General features: G+C 44.2%; 1 protein-coding gene across 9 annotated transcripts in view; it reads left to right on the top strand.

Annotated features, from left to right (window-relative positions):
• MPHOSPH9 (M-phase phosphoprotein 9) overlaps window positions 1-18,315 on the top strand; it is a 41,665-nt gene extending 23,350 nt beyond the window's left edge. For 6 of the 9 annotated variants that reach the window (XM_080649570.1, XM_080649566.1, XM_080649569.1 and 3 more), the window contains 10 exons: window positions 384-448; window positions 3,461-3,562; window positions 7,177-7,302; window positions 7,679-7,854; window positions 9,385-9,531; window positions 10,300-10,420; window positions 11,167-11,270; window positions 11,936-12,168; window positions 12,452-12,520; window positions 15,260-18,315. In XM_080649570.1, coding sequence (XP_080505696.1) covers window positions 384-448; window positions 3,461-3,562; window positions 7,177-7,302; window positions 7,679-7,854; window positions 9,385-9,531; window positions 10,300-10,420; window positions 11,167-11,270; window positions 11,936-12,168; window positions 12,452-12,520; window positions 15,260-15,370 — 1,254 coding nt within the window. In that variant the 3' untranslated portion in view covers window positions 15,371-18,315. Of the gene's footprint in view, window positions 1-383; window positions 449-3,460; window positions 3,563-7,176; window positions 7,303-7,678; window positions 7,855-9,384; window positions 9,532-10,299; window positions 10,421-11,166; window positions 11,271-11,935; window positions 12,169-12,451; window positions 12,521-15,259 lie in introns of those variants that run through there. The other 3 variants (XM_080649567.1, XM_080649568.1, XM_080649572.1) reach the window with 3 other exon arrangements.
• Window positions 18,316-18,906: the final 591 nt, after the last annotated feature.

Below are 18,906 nucleotides of genomic sequence, written 5' to 3'. Positions count from 1 at the left end.
CAGCCCGGCCACCAGGAATTCTGGGGCTCAGGGGCCGGGCCTTACTTTGGGAACCTCATCATCACAGGGATTTTTTGCCACTTACTGAGACTTCAGTCAGGTTTGTGATTAAAATGTGTCCATTTAACACTGGACCGTTTCCAGTCAAGCAGGGCACATGGCCCTCCGGGCCCCACAGCTGACTGTGAACCAGCATCCATTCACCCATCCTCTTCCAGGAGTTCTGTCTGTGGCTTGGTGGAGGCCATATGTGCTGAGTATCTGCATGATTTTCTTTGTAGCTCTCTGGTGCAGCCTTAGGTTAGTTTTGTATTTTGCATTTTTAAATAAAAGGACTACATTTGAATACTTCAGTTTTCTGAACTTTTCCTTTATTTTCATAGGATACATTAAATACAACCGAGAACAAATTGCTTGATGCACAGACTCAGATTTCTGATTTGAAAAGGTGAATGCATTGTCTTCTAATCAAACACCTCTAATGGTTTTTTAGCATTTAAATAAGTGTCTATATTGAAAGTGATGAAAAGAAAGTTTTTCTTGAGGATTTGCAAGCATTTTGAGATTAGATCTTATCCTAATCTTTCTGACATAGAAATACATTTGATATTAGCCAAAGATTTTTAAACTTTTTTAAAAAGTTGATTTCAGAGAAGAAGAAAGATGGAGAGAGATAGAAACATCAATGAGGAGACAGAATCATGGATTGGCTGCCTCCTACATGCCCCCTTACTGGGGATTGAGCCCACATCCTGGGCATGTGCCCTGACTGGGAATCAAACTGTGACCTCCTGGTTCATAGGTTGACACTCAACCACTGAGCCACACTGGCCGAGGTAGCCAAAGATATTTATTTGTTTATTTATTTATTTTAAATATATTTTATTGATTTTTTTACAGAGAGGAAGGGAGAGGGATAGAGAGTTAGAAACATCGATGAGAGAGAAACATCGATCAGCTGCCTCCTGCAAACCCCCTGTTGGGGATGTGCCCGCAACCAAGGTACATGCCCTTGACCGGAATCGAACCTGGGACCCTTCAGTCCGCAGGCCGACACTCTATCCACTGAGCCAAACCGGTTAGGGCAAGCCGAAGATATTTAAATGATTAGAATATATCAGTGGTTGGTCCTGAGAGGTGCACATTTCCCCAAACATTATGTATTTTCATAGGATGGGTAACATCTAAATGATATTAAAACATTGAAAAGAATTTTAAGAAGCAGTCTAGTTCTTTGAATATTTTTTTTTTAAATATATTTTATTGATATTTTACAGAGAGGAGGGGAGAGGGATAGAGAGTTAGAAATATCGATGAGAGAGAAACATCGATCAGCTGCCTCCTGCACACTCCCCACCGGGTATGTGCCCGCAACCAAGGTACATGCTCTTGACCGGAATCGAACCCGGGACCCTTGAGTCCTCAGGCCGACGCTCTATCCACTGAGCCACACCGGTCAGGGCTAGTTCTTTGAATATTTTTATGCTCCCCCCAAAACAGCATTCCCATCTATTTGTGGTCATCTGCTTTCTTAAAGACCTGTCTTGGGGACTATATTCATGATCTGATTTGCTTAATTAGGTAGGATAGAGTCAAATTGTCCCAGTGGCAAATGATTCCATATTTCTAATTGGCTTTTAAGCATGTTTCTATATTTGGGGATAGTAATGTCCCTCATTTGGAGATTTTTACCGCACTCTTCAGGACTTCCGTAGGGAGGACAGGATTGCTGTCTGACTTTCTCTGCTCATTCAGTTCCAGTGTTAGCGGCCTTATCTGAAGTTTTTTTCAAACCTTCCTTGCAATGGGAAAGGTAAGAATTTGAGTTTAAAAGATGAGATGAGGCCGGGCCGGTGTGGCTCAGTGGTTGAGCTTTGACCCATGCACCAAGAGGTCGCTGGTTCAATTCCCAGTCAGGGCACATGCCCGGGTTTGGGGCTCGATCTCCAATAGCGGGTGTGCAGGAGGCAGGTGATTGATGTTTCTCTCTCATTATCGATGTTTCTATCTCTCTCCCTCTCATTCCTCTATCTCTAAAAATCAATTAAAAAAAAACATTTAAAAAAAGTACGGAACTCTTAACCTTAAAAAAAAAAGATCAGCCCTAGCTGGTTTGGCTCAGTGGATAGAGTGTCGGCCTGCGGACTGAAGGTTCTGAGGTTCGGTTCCAGTCAAGGGCATATGCCTAGGTTGTGGGCTTGATCCCCAATAGGGGGTGTGCAGAAGGCAGCCGATCAATGATTCTCATCATTGATGTTTCTATCTGTCTCTCCATCTCTCTTTCGCTCTAAAATCAATAAAAATATATAAAAATAAATAAAAGCTCTTGAGCAAAATATGTTATTTAAGGAAAAAAAAAAAAAAAAAAAAGGAGCGTTGGCCTGTGGACTGAAGGATCCCATGCTTGATTCAGGTCAAGGGCACGTACCTCTGTTGCAGGCTCCTCCCTGGCCCGGGCCCTGGTCAGGGCATGTGTAGGAGGCAACCAATCGATGTGATAGAAACATATTTCCCTCTGTCTTTCCCTCTCTTCCACTCTTTCTAAAATTCAATGGAGCCGAAACCGGTTTGGCTCAGTGGATAGAGCGTCGACCTGCGGACTGAAGGGTCCCAGGTTTGATTCTGGTCAAGGGCATGTACCTTGGTTGTGGGCACATCCCTGGTAGGGGGTATGCAGGAGGTGGCTGATCGATGTTTCTCTCTCATCGATGTTTCTAACTCTCTATCCCTCTCCCTTCCTCTCTGTAAAAAATCAATAAAATATATTTAAAAAAAAAATTCAATGGAAAAATATCCTTGGGTGAGGATTAAAAAAAGAAAAAAAGATCAGATGAGGACATGTGCAAAGTTTAAAAGAGCAAAGACTGCAAGACATGTTCAAAACAATTAATTGGCCACAGTACTTATTTTCTGGTGGTAACTTGAAAATGGGCTTTTATTCTGAACATGGCACAAATTCAATGAGGTGCATAGTTTAAAACTAGGAGTTCTTTTTAGTGGCTATGTTATCGGGAATTAAGCCTGCTTCCTCTTCTGTGGAAGTGTTACCTATATATATTTCATGTGCTTGGATGTGTACATATTAAACATGTTAGAATTGCAGTTTATTTGAATATTTGAATTTATTTTATATTTAATTTATATGTTATATGTTTTGATCTGTAGTCAAATTCATAATTTTTTTTTTTACTTGCTAGATTAAGTCCATCTATTTTGTTCCTTTTCCTTCAGTATGATGAGTGCTCCTCTGTAGAGTTGAATGCACTTGCCTTTCTACTTATCTCCCTTACTTTGTCAGCTTTGTATAGTTAAACAATGGAATTTTACTGGGAAAAGGTTTATGGACTTGCAGCTCCTTTGTCTCCCCTTTTCTAGAAGGATCTGTTAAATCGGTAATTTGTAATTGAGCTGTTTAAATTTGTTGAAATGTACTTACATTTATTTTATTGCTTTGAATCAGAACGATCTCAAAACTTGAAGCTCAGGTCAAGCAGGTGGAACATGAAAATATGTTAAGTCTTCGTCATAATTCTAGAGCTCCCATGGGACCCTCACGTGCCAAGTAAGTTACTTTGTTTAATCTCTGCAAAGCTAGAAATAGGTGTGCCCTTCTATCAAACTCAGAAGCTCCTCTGTCTGAATCATGAGAACGTCGGGGCTAATGTCACGGAGAATTTGATGTGTAAAAACCTCTCCTTCTCAGCCAGCGCACAAGGTCCTGCAGAGGCATTTCCCAGAAGGGGAAGGAGGAGAGTCTGACTGGGAGCAAGGAGAGGAGGGTGTTCTCGTTTTTCACTCTGCCCAGCTGCGTTACCTTAGGCCAGTGGTCGGCACACCGCGGCTCGTGAGCCACATGCGGCTCATGAGCCGCGGTTTGCCGCTCTGTTGACTAATGAGTTTGCCGACCACTGGACTAGACTAAATGTTACCGTGTAGTTGGAAGCTGGGAGGATTAGGCAATTGTGGCATATTGTGTGCAAAGAGGTAAAGGGTAGTGTATGACAGTGGTCGGCAAACTCATTAGTCAACAGAGTGGCAAACCGCGGCTCACGAGGTTTGCCGACTACTGCCTTAGGCAAATCTCTGAATTTTTTTGGAGCCCAGTTTTATTATCTGTAGAAACAAGGAAATTGGACTGAAGTATCTCAAATGGTCTTTTAGCCCTAAAAGACCAGGTATTTTCTTCCCACGTTAGTGGAGAGACCTATGACTAGATTTTCATTAGCTTGTGTAAATTTTTCTTCGTAGTTTTTCAAAATTAGCTTTGCTGTCATCTCAGCATTGTCTTTTTTTAAATTATTAAATATATTTTATTGATTTTTTATAGAGAGGAAGGGAGAGGGATAGAGAGTTAGAAACATTGATGAGAGAGAAACATCGATCAGCTGCCTCCTGCACACCCCTCACTGGGGATGTGCCCGCAGCCAAGGTACATGCCCTTGACCGGAATCGAACCTGGGACCCTTCAGTCTGCAGGCCGACGCTCCATCCACTGAGCCAAACCGGTTAGGGCTCTCAGCATTGCCTTGATGATACATTTACAGAATACGTTTCCCATGTTAGAATTGGTTTTTATGATTTTGGGGTAAATAAAGAGTATTAATGAGTAGATCATAACTTTGTAACTATGGTTACTTGAAAAAGATTGTTAAACTGTGAATTTTAACCTAAGTCAATTGTCAAATGAGAAACTTTTCCTAGATCTTTGCTGGTAGAACATAGTAAATTACTAAAGAAAAATTATATAAATAACTGAAATTGAGCATTGAGAGAGAACAAACAGTAGCTTTGGGGAGAGTGAGAGGGAGAGGCACCAGGGGACCTCACTTGTATCTGGAGTGTCCACTCTGAAAATCTGAGCGAGATGAAGTGAAGAAGCAAGGTTTTTTAATATGGATGGTTGGTGCCTGAGTGCTGTGTGCAGGCTGGAAATCATTTATCTTTTTAAAGAGAATAGGAACCAATAAAGGATTAGCATCCGGAATATAAAGAACTCCTACAAATCAATGAGAAAAAGACAACTTCCTCAGTAGAAAAGCAATCACAGAATATGAGCAAGCAGCTCACAGAAAAGAAACCTAAATGAGTAATAAAAATGAAAAAGTGCTCATTTCACTGGTAATCCAAAAAATGCAAATGAGAACAACAATGGGAGGCCACTCACACCCTCAGACAAGCCAGCCTTCGGATCTAATCATGGTGAAGTTGGGCCAAGATGTGAAGAAATAGGAATCACACTGCTGGCTGCGCTGACCATTGGTACAGCCAGAAGAGGGTGATTCATCAGTACCCAGTGAGACTGAGGGTGTATCTACCCCAAACTCCACGTTCCACTCTTACAGACTTACCCAAGAGGAATCCTTACACCTGTTAACTGTAGCGTTGTTGAAGGGCAACCCATTATAAGGGAAGCACCCACCACCAGGAGGGAGGATGCGTGACTTGTGGTACATTCACACTGTGGGTAAATAAGACGATAGTCCTTCTGAATCACAGGGATCAACCTCAAAGGTGATGCTGAGTAGAAACAGCAGCACTGCAGGGATGTGTGCATTATAACTTGGATGTAACCTAAAAAATACAAGCATACCATGTATCTGTTTTACAACTACAAACAAGTAGAGTAAGACATTAGCATTTTTAAAAATATATATTTTATTGATTTTTTTACAGAGAGGAAGGGAGAGGGATAGAGAGTTAGAAACATTGATGAGAGAGAAACATCGATCAGCTGCCTCCTGCACACCTCCCACTGGAGATGTGCTCGCAACCAAGGATCATGTCCTTGACCAGAATCGAACCCGGGACCCTTCAGTCCGCAGGCTGATGCTCTATCCACTGAGCCAAACCGGTTAGGGCAGATGTTAGCATTTGTTAAAACTGAGTGTGGGCAGATGCTTGTTATAGTATTCTTTGTAATCTTCTAAGACTGTTTGACATGTTTTTTTAATTTAAAAGTTGATGCCCAGCTGGCATGGCTCAGTGGTTGAACATGGACCTATGAACCAGGAGGACACAGTTTGATTCCCAGTCAGGACAAATGCCCGGGTTACGGGCTCGATCCCCAGTGTGGGGCGTGCAGGAGGCAGCTAATCAATGATTCTCTCTCATCATTGATGTTCCTCTCTCTCTTCCTCTCTTTTTCTTTCTGCAATCAGTAAAAAATATATATATTAAAAAGTTGAGGAAAGGGAGTGACTGGGGTTTAAATGTAAATAGGTAGAAGAGGCAACTCCTAAAAAGTGTGGCAGGGAAGCCAGCAGAGAGAGGAAGGCAGGCGTGGTCTCCTGGTTTCAGGTTCTCTCTGGGGTCTCATGCGAGGTTATCTCTGGTGGTCTAGGCTGGGCTGAGCAGTTAGAGGAGAGAGAGAAGGCAGGAGACAGTCGCCCATTACAGAGAGCTCTGTTGCCAGCCGTGTTGGGTGTCCGGCTGAGATGGCGAGAGTGATTTTGTAACAACATATCACGTATCGAGAAGTCAGTGTTGTCGCCCAGGCCGAGGTGCTGGCTGCCCATCAGCTGTGACTGAGGGCGAGCTGGGAAGGGAGTCGGGGTGCACCCCAGGGTAGGTAGAGCGGGACTAGAGAATCTGGGAGGGGTTGAGACACAGGAGAGGGGAGGCTGAGTTTGCACAGGGTGCCAGAGGAGTCTTTGGAGGGTCGGTTCCTGTTGAGACCAGGCCGGTGGTGCTGGAGGAGCAGAGCAGGTCCTCGGAGAGGCCAGGACAGCCTGAGCGTGTGGCCTTCCCAGTACGAGGGCAGAGAAGGTGTGGAAAAAAGGAGACCAGTTAACTCATTAAAATGAAGACACATTTAAAAGTTGGTTTTTCAGTTGTAGTAGCTCTGTTTCGAGTGTTCAGCAGCAGTGTGTGATGAGCAGAAAATTCTGTCCCGGGGCTGGTGGGAGGCAGAGGGCACTCTCCGCTGTGGGTGTGCGGAGCTATGTGGGTGTACCAGTCCCTGAGTCTCAGCTGAGGCTCAGCTATGATCAGCAATAACAGAAACGTGAAATGATCTTAGAACCGAGATGTAGAATTCACATATCGAGATGCTACATGCGGTTTTTAAGTTTCCGTGGAAGCATGGGAGTAATCTTTTGAAGCCAGGTGTTTCATCTGTGCTCAGCTTAAATGGAAGCACAAACCTTGTAACGCCCACAACACTCCTCACCCTCACAGCACACTGGCCACCTCTGATGTCAGCAGGCGGAAGTGGCTGATCCCGGGGGCAGAGTATTCGATCTTCACCGGCCAGCCCCTGGACGTGCCTGACAGGACGGCAGCAGAGGAAACAGGCGTTCCTGGGTGAGATGACTGTCGAAGGTCATGTTTAGGGACTGAGGTGTTTTCCTAGAGCCATCTCCTTGTCTCCTAATGTCTCAGTTTTAAGGACCTGATTTTTATTTTACTTTGAGAGACTAGTGCTCTCTGGACAGTTCACTTTTGTAGGCTGTGCAGAGCTTCCCCTCTTGTGCTCCTGGCACATGAGAGAGAGAGATTTGCCTCTTCCTCTTTTTATTGGGGCACTAACCCCCTCTTGGTCTCATCTAAACTCAGTTAACTTCCAAAGGCCCCACCTCCAAATAGCATCACACTGAGGACTGAGGCTTCTATATGAATTGGGGGGAGGGGGCACAATATTCTGTCCATAGCACTATGTGTCTTACAATTATTATTTAAGGTACCATTCTCCTCCGGAAAAGGATTCTTCACCTGGAAGTTCACCAACAAACTTACTGGTAAAAAAACAAAGAGAGACTTCAGACACACCAATCATGAGAGCTTTAAAAGAACTTGAGGAAGAAAAAATATTTAAAAATTGGGGCACACAGACAGAGAGAGAGGACACTTCAAATAGTAAGTGTTTTATTTCTTATTTAATACTAGAGGCCCAGAGCACGAATTCGTGCACAGGTGGGGTCCCTTGGCCTGGCTGGTGATTGGGGCCCATCAGGGCCAGCCAGTGTGGGGGAGGGACCGTGGGAGGTTGGTGGGCCGTGGGAGGTTGGCTGGGGGAGCACACTGACCACTAGGAGGCAGCTCCTGCATTGAGTGTCTGCCTCCTGGTGGTCAGTGCATCGCCATAGCGATTAGTCGAGCAGTTGACTGGTTGAGCAGTCAACCGGTCATAATGGTCACTTAGGCTTTTATATATATAGATAGATTATAGAGATATAGGTTTTTTCCCTTTCCTCGTAACTGTATTACTTTCTCTTTAAAATGGAATTCCCCCAGTGATGAAATAAAAGGTTAGTTTAGTTTATTGCTGCTTTAGCCCCATTTCATAGATAATCAAATTCCTAGTGAATAATTTATCACAGTCATGGCATAACATGTGCCTTTTATAAAAGCAGATTATGTGTTACATTCTGATTATTAAAGATTTCTGTGGCATTCTTTTTTAAAAAATATATATTTTATTGGTTTTTTACAGAGAGGAAGGGAGAGGGATAGAGAGTTAGAAACATCGATGAGAGAGAAACATTGATCAGCTGCCTCCTGCACACCTCCCACTGGGGATGTGCCTGCAATCAAGGTACATGCCCTTGACCAGAATCGAACCTGGGACCTTCCAGTCCGCAGGCCAATGCTCTATCCACTGAGCCAAACCGGTTAGGGCTTCTGTGGCATTCTTAATGATATGTGGAAAATTTCTGCATCAATTTGTCTTACTTGCACACGTCAGGAAGCTGTGACAGACGCCTGATGTTCATAGTGAGCGGGGCCATTCCTGCTCTGCCTTTCTAGGCTCCCGAGCACCCAGCAGACGGGCTAGAGCCGTGGTTGACAAACTGCGGCTCGCGAGCCACATGCGGCTCTTTGGCCCCTTGAGTGTGGCTCTTCCACAAAATACCACGGCCTGGGCGAGTCTATTTTGAAGAAGTGGCGTTAGAAGAAGTTTAAGTTTAAAAAATTTGGCTCTCAAAAGAATGTCAATCATTGTACTGTTGATATTTGGCTCTGTTGACTAATGAGTTTGCCGACCACTGGGCTAGAGCATCTTCATGCTGGTTTTCATGGGTCCAGGTACTTGCAGCTACTCTCATACTTCCTCTCTGCTCACTTGGTCAGGCCTGGTAATCACATCATTGACATCTTCGGTGTAGCATCCAAAACTGTATCTCCTTGTAAATAAATTAGTGACCTGCTTTCTAAAAATAAACTCTTGAAATATCACCTTGAATTGTAAACAGGGAACCAGAATGAATGCATTATAAACTCCCACATTTTTCTTCATCATGCGTTGCTATCTATAACGTGGTGCTTTTGCAAATAATCATTGTAACCTACACAGTGAGAAGAATTGCTTGCCAGTGAACATCTGTTAATAAAGGCAGATGAGTGAAGCTGGGTTTGTCTTGCTGATTTTTTTTACACTTGTCTCAGAACTAGCGAATCCTCGGCAAACTGAAACGACTGTCGGTGTGAGTCGGTCCCCAGAGAAATGCGCCCAGCAGAGACACAGGAGGCTTAACGGTGCCGCGCAGAGGTCGTCCTCCCTGCCACCTTCCAACCGCAAGCCCAGTACTCCAAGTAAGAGCTAGCGTCACCCCTCCGGGCTCGGGTGCCACTTGAGCCGCACACTCGGACACACTCCCTGTTCTTTACACTCTCCCTTGCACCGGAGATGCTCTGAATACAGGTCCCTAAATATGACCTATGTCCTTTCCCAAGAATAACAGATCTGACTGCACAGATGCTTGGACTGTAACTGAAAAAATGATAAGTTTATTGCGTGAGATTATTGGTGTGTCCAGCAAATTTTTTGCAACTAATAGCATTCATTGCACAGTTTTTGAGAAAGTTGATAAATATCTAATTAAACATTAGCTCAAACATGAACGGAAGCCAGCCTGCAGAGCGATGCTTCTTTGCATGCATTTACCTAAGGTTACTCACACTAGTCACCTTTCTCTTCAGCCAATGGCAGGGATGGTTTTTAAGTCTAAACACTGGATTTCCGTGTCCTCAATTTTCACTTTCATAACAGCTGAGGAGAGTCCTATATGACTATGTTATAGGGAAGTCCACCGGGGCTCTGGCGTTTCCATCTTATTTCCAGTCCACTTCTAAAATCCTGAAAAACCAGTTCTGAGCCTGTGCCGCAGCTACAGTCTGCTGTATAAAATGTTGGCTGTGGTCCCCTCTTGGTGTCAGGGTTAGGAGTTATTTTCTTTTTATTCTTTGTACTCTTATTTGTCTTTCAATGAAATTATTTTTCTTTGAAGAATATGTTCTGCCAATATAACACATGTATTATAGAGAAGGAAAAGAATATTTCCTTTTCGTTTTCTTCTATAGCGAAAAGAGAGATTATGTTAACACCAGTGACTGTGGCTTATAGTCCAAAGCGGTCCCCTAAAGAAAATTTGTCCCCAGGATTTAGCCATCTGCTTAGCAAAACCGAAAGCAGTCCAATTCGGTAAGTTCTCTAAAATTGTAGCATAAAATATGTATATTACTAATTTTTTTTAAAAAATGTCAACTTATGCCTCTAGCTATCATTAATTTTTCAGTTAATGGGAACTCTCTGGCTTTAAATCATATCAATGAATGTCATACTAAAAATTAAAAATACTATAATACATGAAAACACTTGGTAACGGTGTGAACTGGCTACTCCTAAGTTCAGCACCGTCTCACAGCCCCTTGCTCCCGGCTTTGGCTGTAGAACGATACTTCTTTGTTTTCCTGAAAAGGTTTATGGTACAAGATCGTGGGCTGTAGATCGTGGGCTGTCCTGGTGTGGCCCTGGCACTGGGCGTCAGTTTACCTGGGCTCCTGAGAAGTGACCTCACTGATGTGGTCAGCAGGGTGCGCTCTGGGGGCGGCCACTGGCTACTGCTGAGCCAGCCCCAGAGGCTCCTGGAGAAATTCCTCGAGCGCAGTGGGCCTGCTTCCTCTTCAGGGATGATAATAGCTGCCCTGCTTATTCCGTGAGGGGGTTAGAAAGATCAGATAGGAGACCCATCCTGGAAGCCTCTAGTATACAGCTAGGATTTGTATTAGAAAACAAACTAGATTTCAGTTTTGAAAAATTATATGACCAGTTTCTTTATAAAAATATGTCAGTGTGTGAGTTACCTGGATGCCAGCTCGTCTCTCTAGTGGCGATAGGGAACATCAGTTGACAGTGTTTTCTCACAAGTAACTTGCTTCATTCAATAGATTTGATATACTTTTGGATGATTTAGATACTGTTCCCGTGTCTACGTTACCACGTACCAATCCAAGAAAACAACTCCAGTTTCTTCCTCTAGATGACTCGGAAGGTATCTTTTCTTACAAAATTCTTAGTTTTGGTTTTAGTCATTCATTTTGTGAGTGTCTGGTATCTTTCCAAGGTTCTAACTATGATAATATCCTGCCTTTAAGTATTTTGGTAAAGATAAGCGTTCCCAGCGCTCACCTGTGTCAGTATGGGTATCCTCTGTGAGAAGCTGGGAAACGGAGGGATGGGGGCTGTTAACTGTCATCACTTTCTCTCCACATATAGTCTCTGATTTTTAAGGCAGCTTTGGCTTTGGGTAATCTTTTTCTTTTTCTCATTTATATCTTAAATTTGGACTAAAGGTGTAAGATAGTGTAGATGAAGTCACGTGGGTAGGCCCCTGAGAGGTTAACCCTTTCGTGTTGCTATACATGTGCTGCTTAGTTTTAAACGTTTTCTGAAGTGTACTGAAGCTAATTTAGGTTTACAGGGAGTCTCCAGAGGCTCTTAGGGAGGACTGTCCCACTGAGGGCAGAGCTTCTGGCTTCTGTGGAGCAGCAGCTCTGAGGAACCGTGGTGGAGGGTTTTGTTCCTCATTGCTGTTTGGCCCCGTAGCAGCTCTTTCCAGAAAGTGAAGGGGGTATACGAGCTATTAGTGTGTAGTGTGTATACGAGCTATTCGAGAATTTGATAAGAAATCAAAGGCATTTCTTTTCTCTCTGACAGAAAAAAAATATTCAGAAAAAGCCACCGACACCCATGCAAGTCATAGCTCTTCCCCTGAACTGCCGCTGAGCGGAGGGAAGGGAGCCTCGGGGAGCGCCGCGGGGTCGGGCGAGTTGGGTAGTGCGCAGTGTCCTGCTGGAGCGCGCACCCACGACTTCGAGTACACCGCGAAAATCAGGACCCTGGCGGAAACGGAACGGTTTTTTGATGAACTTACAAAAGAAAAGGACCAGGTAAAAGCAACAAAAAATTGTTTACCTCTTTTTCTGAACTTAAGGCTTGTGGCTAAGGTCTAGTCAGAGGAGTCAGTGAGTGACACCCACCCCAGGAAGTTGCTGGGCATTTCACACCAAAACCACACATGTGAGCCAAGCTGGCGCTGCGCATCATGACAGGGGGCTTTGGGAAGAGACGGACAAGGACGTAGGAGGCTGAGGTCTTGCCTTTCGCTCTGTGATAAACCCCTGCCAGCAATGCGAGTTCTCCTGGTCTTATTTAAGCCTTTTGTGTTGACAGATTGAGGCTGCCCTCAGTCGGATGCCTTCGATGGGAGGACGAGTCACTTTGCAGACGAGATTAAATCAGGTGAGGTGTCTCAGTTTAAGTCTGCTTCGGAGGCGGCCGCCCCATTTACCAGATGGTTTTAAATCTTGCTTTTAGGCACGTGGACACAGGTGGTCAGAACTCAGCCTCTGCAGGAAGCGTTTGGTGATCATAGCATATTTCATAACTGCATGCTAGCTTTCAGTATTAAAAACTGTTTTTACCTTTGCATTTCAAGAAAAACGCACACGTATGTTTTTGAGAAACGAATGTGGGACCACATGGCCTAGCCGCAGAGGAAGGTGTGGTTCCATCACTGAGCAGGCGGTGGGGCAGGCGCGTGGCCAAGAATGGGAGTGCATGAAGCCACAGGACAGTTAAACTGTTCGTGTTGTAACATCTAAACATAACAGCAACTGTGTGTCTCTCATGGAGCGGCCTGTCGGCTTCTCCGGGCCTTGGCGTCAAGGGAAGTTCATCACCAGATCGATCGCACTGCGACACCAGAAGAAAATCGGACAGAACAGTCCGGGCTCTTTCCAGGGCCTGGATCCCTAACTTCTGTTTTTATCTGACTTTTAAGTCTTTTTATTGGTTTTGCTGTTCTGAAAGTTCTTATTCAATAATTTGTAAGACACAGCACACAAAACTATTCTTAAAATAGTTTACTGTGAAGGCAGGAGAAATGTTGGTGCTCCGATCCTAAATCTGTCTGAAACATTTGCTTAATATATTTTTATACAATGGTCGTGAGCTCTTAAAGTGAGACTCGAAGGGCTCTAGTTTCTGTTCATATACTGGGTGGTATGTGGAGCAGCTTATTCTCTTATTATTATTATTGCATTTTCCACTTGAACAACTGTAAGCCTCCTTTTGCCCACCCTGTATGTCAAAGCTCTTTCAGTTCCATGTGAAGCCAAATGGCAGCAAAAAGGGGCTGAGGATGCTTGTATCTGATTCGTAAGTGAAAAAGTTAAATTGGGCAACAAAATAAAATATGTGAAAAGTAGTCAGCCTCAGCAATGAATTAAAAAACCACACATTTAAACAAAAGCATCAACACTGGCAGGTATTTTTTAAAAACAGTACCTGGGTGGCGGAAAAAGCGTGTCGGCACACCCTGCAGGTGCCGTGGGAGGTGTCACAGTCCCCGGAGTACCGGCTGACAGCTGTCCCAAGTGGTAGGGCTCTGCCTCCCTTTGGACCTAGCACTTTTATGTCTGGAAATGGTTCCTGAGGCAATACTCACAGATATACACAAGGAGATATGCTTAAGGATATTTATGGCAGTCTTATTTGTGATAGCTAAAATTTGAAGCCACCTACATTTCTACTAGAAGATCCTAGGTTAAATATGGTCCATCTGATGGAATGTTGCACTTAATTTAAAACAGTGTTATAGAAAGATATAACAAGAGCAGTTCGATTGAAAAACATTTGGAAGTAGAGAGATGAATTCTTTTTAAAATTTTCTTAAAGATGGGAGCACATCTGTAGGAAAAGAGTAAAGAGAACAGTAGTCACTTCTTGCTTTTTGCTCATCTGTCTGCTAAATACTCTATAAGGAACATGTAGTCCTTTTATAATTAAAGTCATTAAGGAGAAAATCCTAAAGTTTTATTGCAGGATACCATTGGAGTTAATACTGAATAAAGTATCAAAAATAATAAGTACATAGATGTCACCCCAAAATGTAGACCCACACTTGGAATAATTCTAAAGGCAGTGTTTATTAAAATATATTTCCTTTTCAGGATTGAGCTATCCGCTGCTAAAGTGTGGATACATTTTGGGGGAACACCCTATATATTCCAGGTACTTTTTTTTTTTTTATATATTTTATTGATTTTTCACAGAGAGGAAGGGAGAGGGATAGAGAGCTAGAAACATCGATGAGAGAGAAACATCGATCAGCTGCCTCCTGCACACCCCCCACTGGGGATGTGCCCGCAACCAAGGCACACGCCCCTGACCGGAATCGAACCTGGGACCCTTGAGTCCGCAGGCCGACGCTCTATCCACTGAATCAAACTGGTTTCGGCCCAGGTACTTTTAATAGTCACAGTTGTTTCATCGATTCATTGTGAAATCTGTTCCTTGAAAAAGTCTCCTCCAGATGTTGTTTTTCCTTTTAACTTTGACATTTTTGTCAGAAGAAAGTTACTTGTTTGTGTGAGCACCTGGAACCCGGCACCCGCCCGCCGGGTGTCTGTTAACTCGGGGAGGGCTGTGCTTTCTCAGCTCAGCATGGTTAGGTTAGGACTCCCTCCCATCCCTGTGTCACTGTTGCTAGAACCCCCACATTGTGACCATGCTGAGGGTATGGTGCAGAAGTTACTGGGGTGGTGGAAAAGTTGATTCACATTGTGCAGTTTAAAAGAAGTGACATAAAGATGTTAACAAAATAGTTTTATGTTTATACTAGAGGCTCAGTGCATGAAATTCGTGCACTCCAGGGGGTCCCTCAGCCCGGCCTGCACCCTCTTGCAGTCCAGGAGCCCTCGGGGGATGTCCGACTGCTGCTGCCACCACTTCTGGCTGAGTGGTAATGCCCCTGTGGGAGCGCACTGACCAACAGGGGGCAGCCCCTACATTGAGCATCTGCTCCCTGGTGGTCAGTGTGCGTCATAGCAACTGGTTGTTCTGCTGTTTGGTTGATTTGCACATTAGCCTTTTATTATATAGGATTGTTCTTTTGCCAAAAGGAAGGCCCATCTCGTGGTAATGAGCCAGTGAACCTGGCCTAGATTCTAATGACACTTTTCCTGTCTTTCCGCCTAGGAAGCCCTGGAGGACCGTCTGGAGCGGATTAACCGTGAGCTGGGCTCCGTGCGCATGACGCTGAAGAAGTTCCACGTCCTACGCTCCTCCGCGCACCTCCGCCCCCTGTAGCCATTAAACGAGCCGCTTCGTTTGCATTGACGTGTAATTACGTCCTCGGGAAGGCGGAGCGTTTTCTACTGTTTCTAGCCCTTCCCACCGTAGTTTTACAATCATGACACTCGCTCTTTTATACTTCTGATGGCCACATATTTCCAAGATATTTTTGTTATGCTCAGGAATCTTGTATATTTTACTATTTAAAAAGTGTTATTTTTAAATAGTATATGTCTCCAGTTTATATCAGGAATAAGGAAGTGTAACCGTGGGAGACAGCTGGTCTCTAAACAAATAGTGTTCATCCTTTCACAGGTACCTGCGCACCAGTTTTGTAAATTTGTTCAACATTGTGAATATGATTCTTTTTTTTTTTTAATTTTAAATAAATGCTTCAGAACAGTTTTCATCATGGTAGGCTAATCCACGCTGAATGCAAAAAAATTACAACACACCCTGGATTTAGTTGTTCTGAGCTTTTAAAAGCACTAATGCAATTCCTGTCTGACACATTTGTCTTAGAGTGAATATTAGATTAGTCATAATGGCAATATCAGCAATAATGGGACGCTGGAAAGCTTTCAAAACTGCATGGATAACTCACTCATTTTGTTTCCCTTAAACCAGTGGTCGGCAAACCGCGGCTCGCGAGCCACATGCAGCTCTTTGGCCCCTTGAGTGTGGCTCTTCCACAAAATACCACGGCCTGGGCGAGTCTATTTTGAAGAAGTGGCATTAGAAGAAGTTTAAGTTTAAAAAATTTGGCTCTCAAAAGAAATTTCAGTCGTTGTACTGTTGATACTTGGCTCTGTTGACTAATGAGTTTGCCAACCACTGCCTTAAATTCTATTATTTGTAAGGAAAGAAAACAGAGATGTAATTTTCTAATTTTGTCATATATAATGCTTTTCAGAGAAAGTTAAACAATTGGAGGGCTGTAGCTCTCTGCCCATCATTCTGAATGTAACTTGTGTCCCGCCCTTGACGGTCAGTGATAAGCTTTGATGAAGTTCAGGGACCACCCAGTGAGGCTGTATAGGAAGCCCCCTTTCCTCCATTCCCCGGGTGCAGCTGCCAGTCATCCTGCATAGATTTGACCCCTCCACGCCAACCCTGCCAAAAAGAAAAAGGACTCCCCTAGTGGCTGCTGTGAGGGCGCCAGGCTAGTTCAGAGCAGCCTCCAGTAGCAGAAGGGAGTGTGTGAATGGCTCCAGCTCCGCCAGGAAGGACCTGGCGCCCAGGAGCAGCTTGTGGGCAGGAGCCTGGCTCTGACCAGCAGCACTGGCAACTGTGCGTCCTGACGGCCGGTCAAGTCCAGGCTGCTCAGCTGCCCGCTTTTCGGTGGCCAGTCAGAACCCCATGCCCACATGTTCACACTCAGTTCCTGTCTGTACACAGACTCACTCCAAGCTTTCACAGTTGAGTCCCCTTAAAAATGCTCAGGTATTAGACTCTGGTTTACTTCTGAGCTGCTTCTCCGCCTCATGTGGCTCTTGATAGCAATTGGTTATAAAGCACCAAGCCAGCCTCCCTCTGGTAGGGTGTGTGGCTGCCCTCGGGCAAGAATCTCAAGTTCCCTCTGAGCGCCCACTCCTGCACCAGGTAAAGACCAGCTACTCAGAATCCCTCAGTAACAGAATCAAGTGCCTTTTGAAAAGCAAATCATTAGCTCTACGTGGGCTTGCCCCCTCCTATCCCTTCCGTAACTGTAGGACTGGGCAGCAGGGGACGGAGCCTGGCAGACCTGGGCCACACCCGGGTGCTTGCCTCAGCAACTAGTGGTGGAATGAAACTTCCGTTCCGGGAGATTTCTTTCAAGTGCCTGGTGCTTAGTGTGTTTTCAGTAAATAGCACATTTCAGCTTCGCCCTTTTAAGTGGCAATTGGGTACGTTTTAAAATAGAAAAGTAGGTTGTGTTCTAAGCATTTGACTTAAAAACTACCTTGGATTGGTTGACATCTCCATGAGGTGGTCCAAGATGTTCTCTCGACCTCTTAGCAAAAAAAAAAAAAAAAAAAAGGTTTCATGGAGTTTAAATGAGCTTTCTTTTGGTATGTGTTTTTTTTAATGACTAATAAAAAAACTTGATAAGCTGTTGAGTGTAAGATTAAAGAAAGCACTTTTTCTTTGGTGCCTTGAGGGTTATTTGATATAAATATAGGCTGTTCTAAAAAAAAAAATGCCAATGTAATGAAACTTCATGGTCCTTGGAGTGTTCCATAATGCGGCATCTCAAGGTGATGGCCAGTAAGGCAGGGCCACTGCGAGTCAGATGGGTGAATGAAGATTTACTTACGCTCCCCTTTTTAAAGTAGAAAAGCCAGGTGCTTTGCTGAATGTTGTTTGAATTCTGAACTCGGCACTGATATATGTAATAAAATTCAACATTTTAGATATTCAAATATTTTTCATTAAATTTTAACATGCTGTGAGTCTTTAAGAAGCTTTAAAAAATAAATGTGTACCCAGAGCTCTTTAGGGGTCAGAGGTAAATCCCGTGTAGGGGCTCTCAAGGGGTCATGAGATTCGCAAGGTCCGAAGGAACCGATTGTGTTGCACAGATTTTACATGCATTTGATAACACGTTAAACTACACCAATGTTCGTAGGCCCTGCGTTTCCAAGCTCTTCCCTTCTGATTTGTGTTTTTATTTCAATAGACCCCTCTCAAAGAGGAGGAATCAAGCCATAAGTTTGCACTGGCTGGACATTATGTACTGTGTCACCACTTGGACTGCAGACTTCAGAGATAATTATGTTTTACTCACAATTTCACTGTAACAGTGATGAATAATGAGGAAGACTCTCTTCACAGAGTGCCACTGACAGTTAGACAAAGCCAAGTGCTCATTGTAGCTGCTGTTAAATGTCATCGAACATTGGAGGGATGAAATTGTAAGCTCCGCGAGAGCAGGCACCATCTCTTCATTCTTGCAAACAGGCACTCAATAAATATTTGTGGAAATGAACTGTCTGGTGATATTACTGTATTTATTCACAGCTAACTATGGGGTGTTTTTAAAATATATCGATTTCAGAGAGAAAGGGAGAGGGAGAGGAAGAGAAACATCAATGATGAGAGAATCATTGATTAGCTGCTTCCTGAAAACCAGGCATGTGCCCTGACTGGGAATCGAACCCCGGCCTCCTGGTTCGTAGGTCGACACTCAACCACTTGGCTATACCAGCTGAGCCCAAGGTCTGCTTTTTAATAGTGTTAAGATCTCTGAGTTACTGCCGGTGAGAGAGCAATCATGGCAGGGTCAGGGTGACATTTGTCCAGGTGCTCAGTTCCGACTGGCAGACGGGCAGAGGCCTCACGCAGACCTGTGTGTGCTCTGGAAGCTCATCACTGGGTCTTAGGGCCCCTCTTGGTAGCTGGAAGGAGCTGAGGGTTTAGGATTTGCTGGGACATCTTCACTTGTCTCTGATCATCTTCACACCAGAGTTTCGGGCCGAGTTGTGTCACAGTGGCTTTCCTGGCCCGTTCGGTCTCCAATTCCAATGCAGTCACCGGGCAGATGAAGAGCCTTGGTGGTTTGCCCTGCCCGC

The sequence above is a fragment of the Plecotus auritus genome, assembly GCF_963455305.1.
Source record: "Plecotus auritus genome assembly, chromosome: 13".
Classification (NCBI taxonomy): Eukaryota; Metazoa; Chordata; class Mammalia; order Chiroptera; family Vespertilionidae; genus Plecotus; species Plecotus auritus.
The sequence above is the reverse complement of the archived record's forward strand: the minus strand, read 5'-3'. Positions and strand labels throughout refer to the sequence as shown.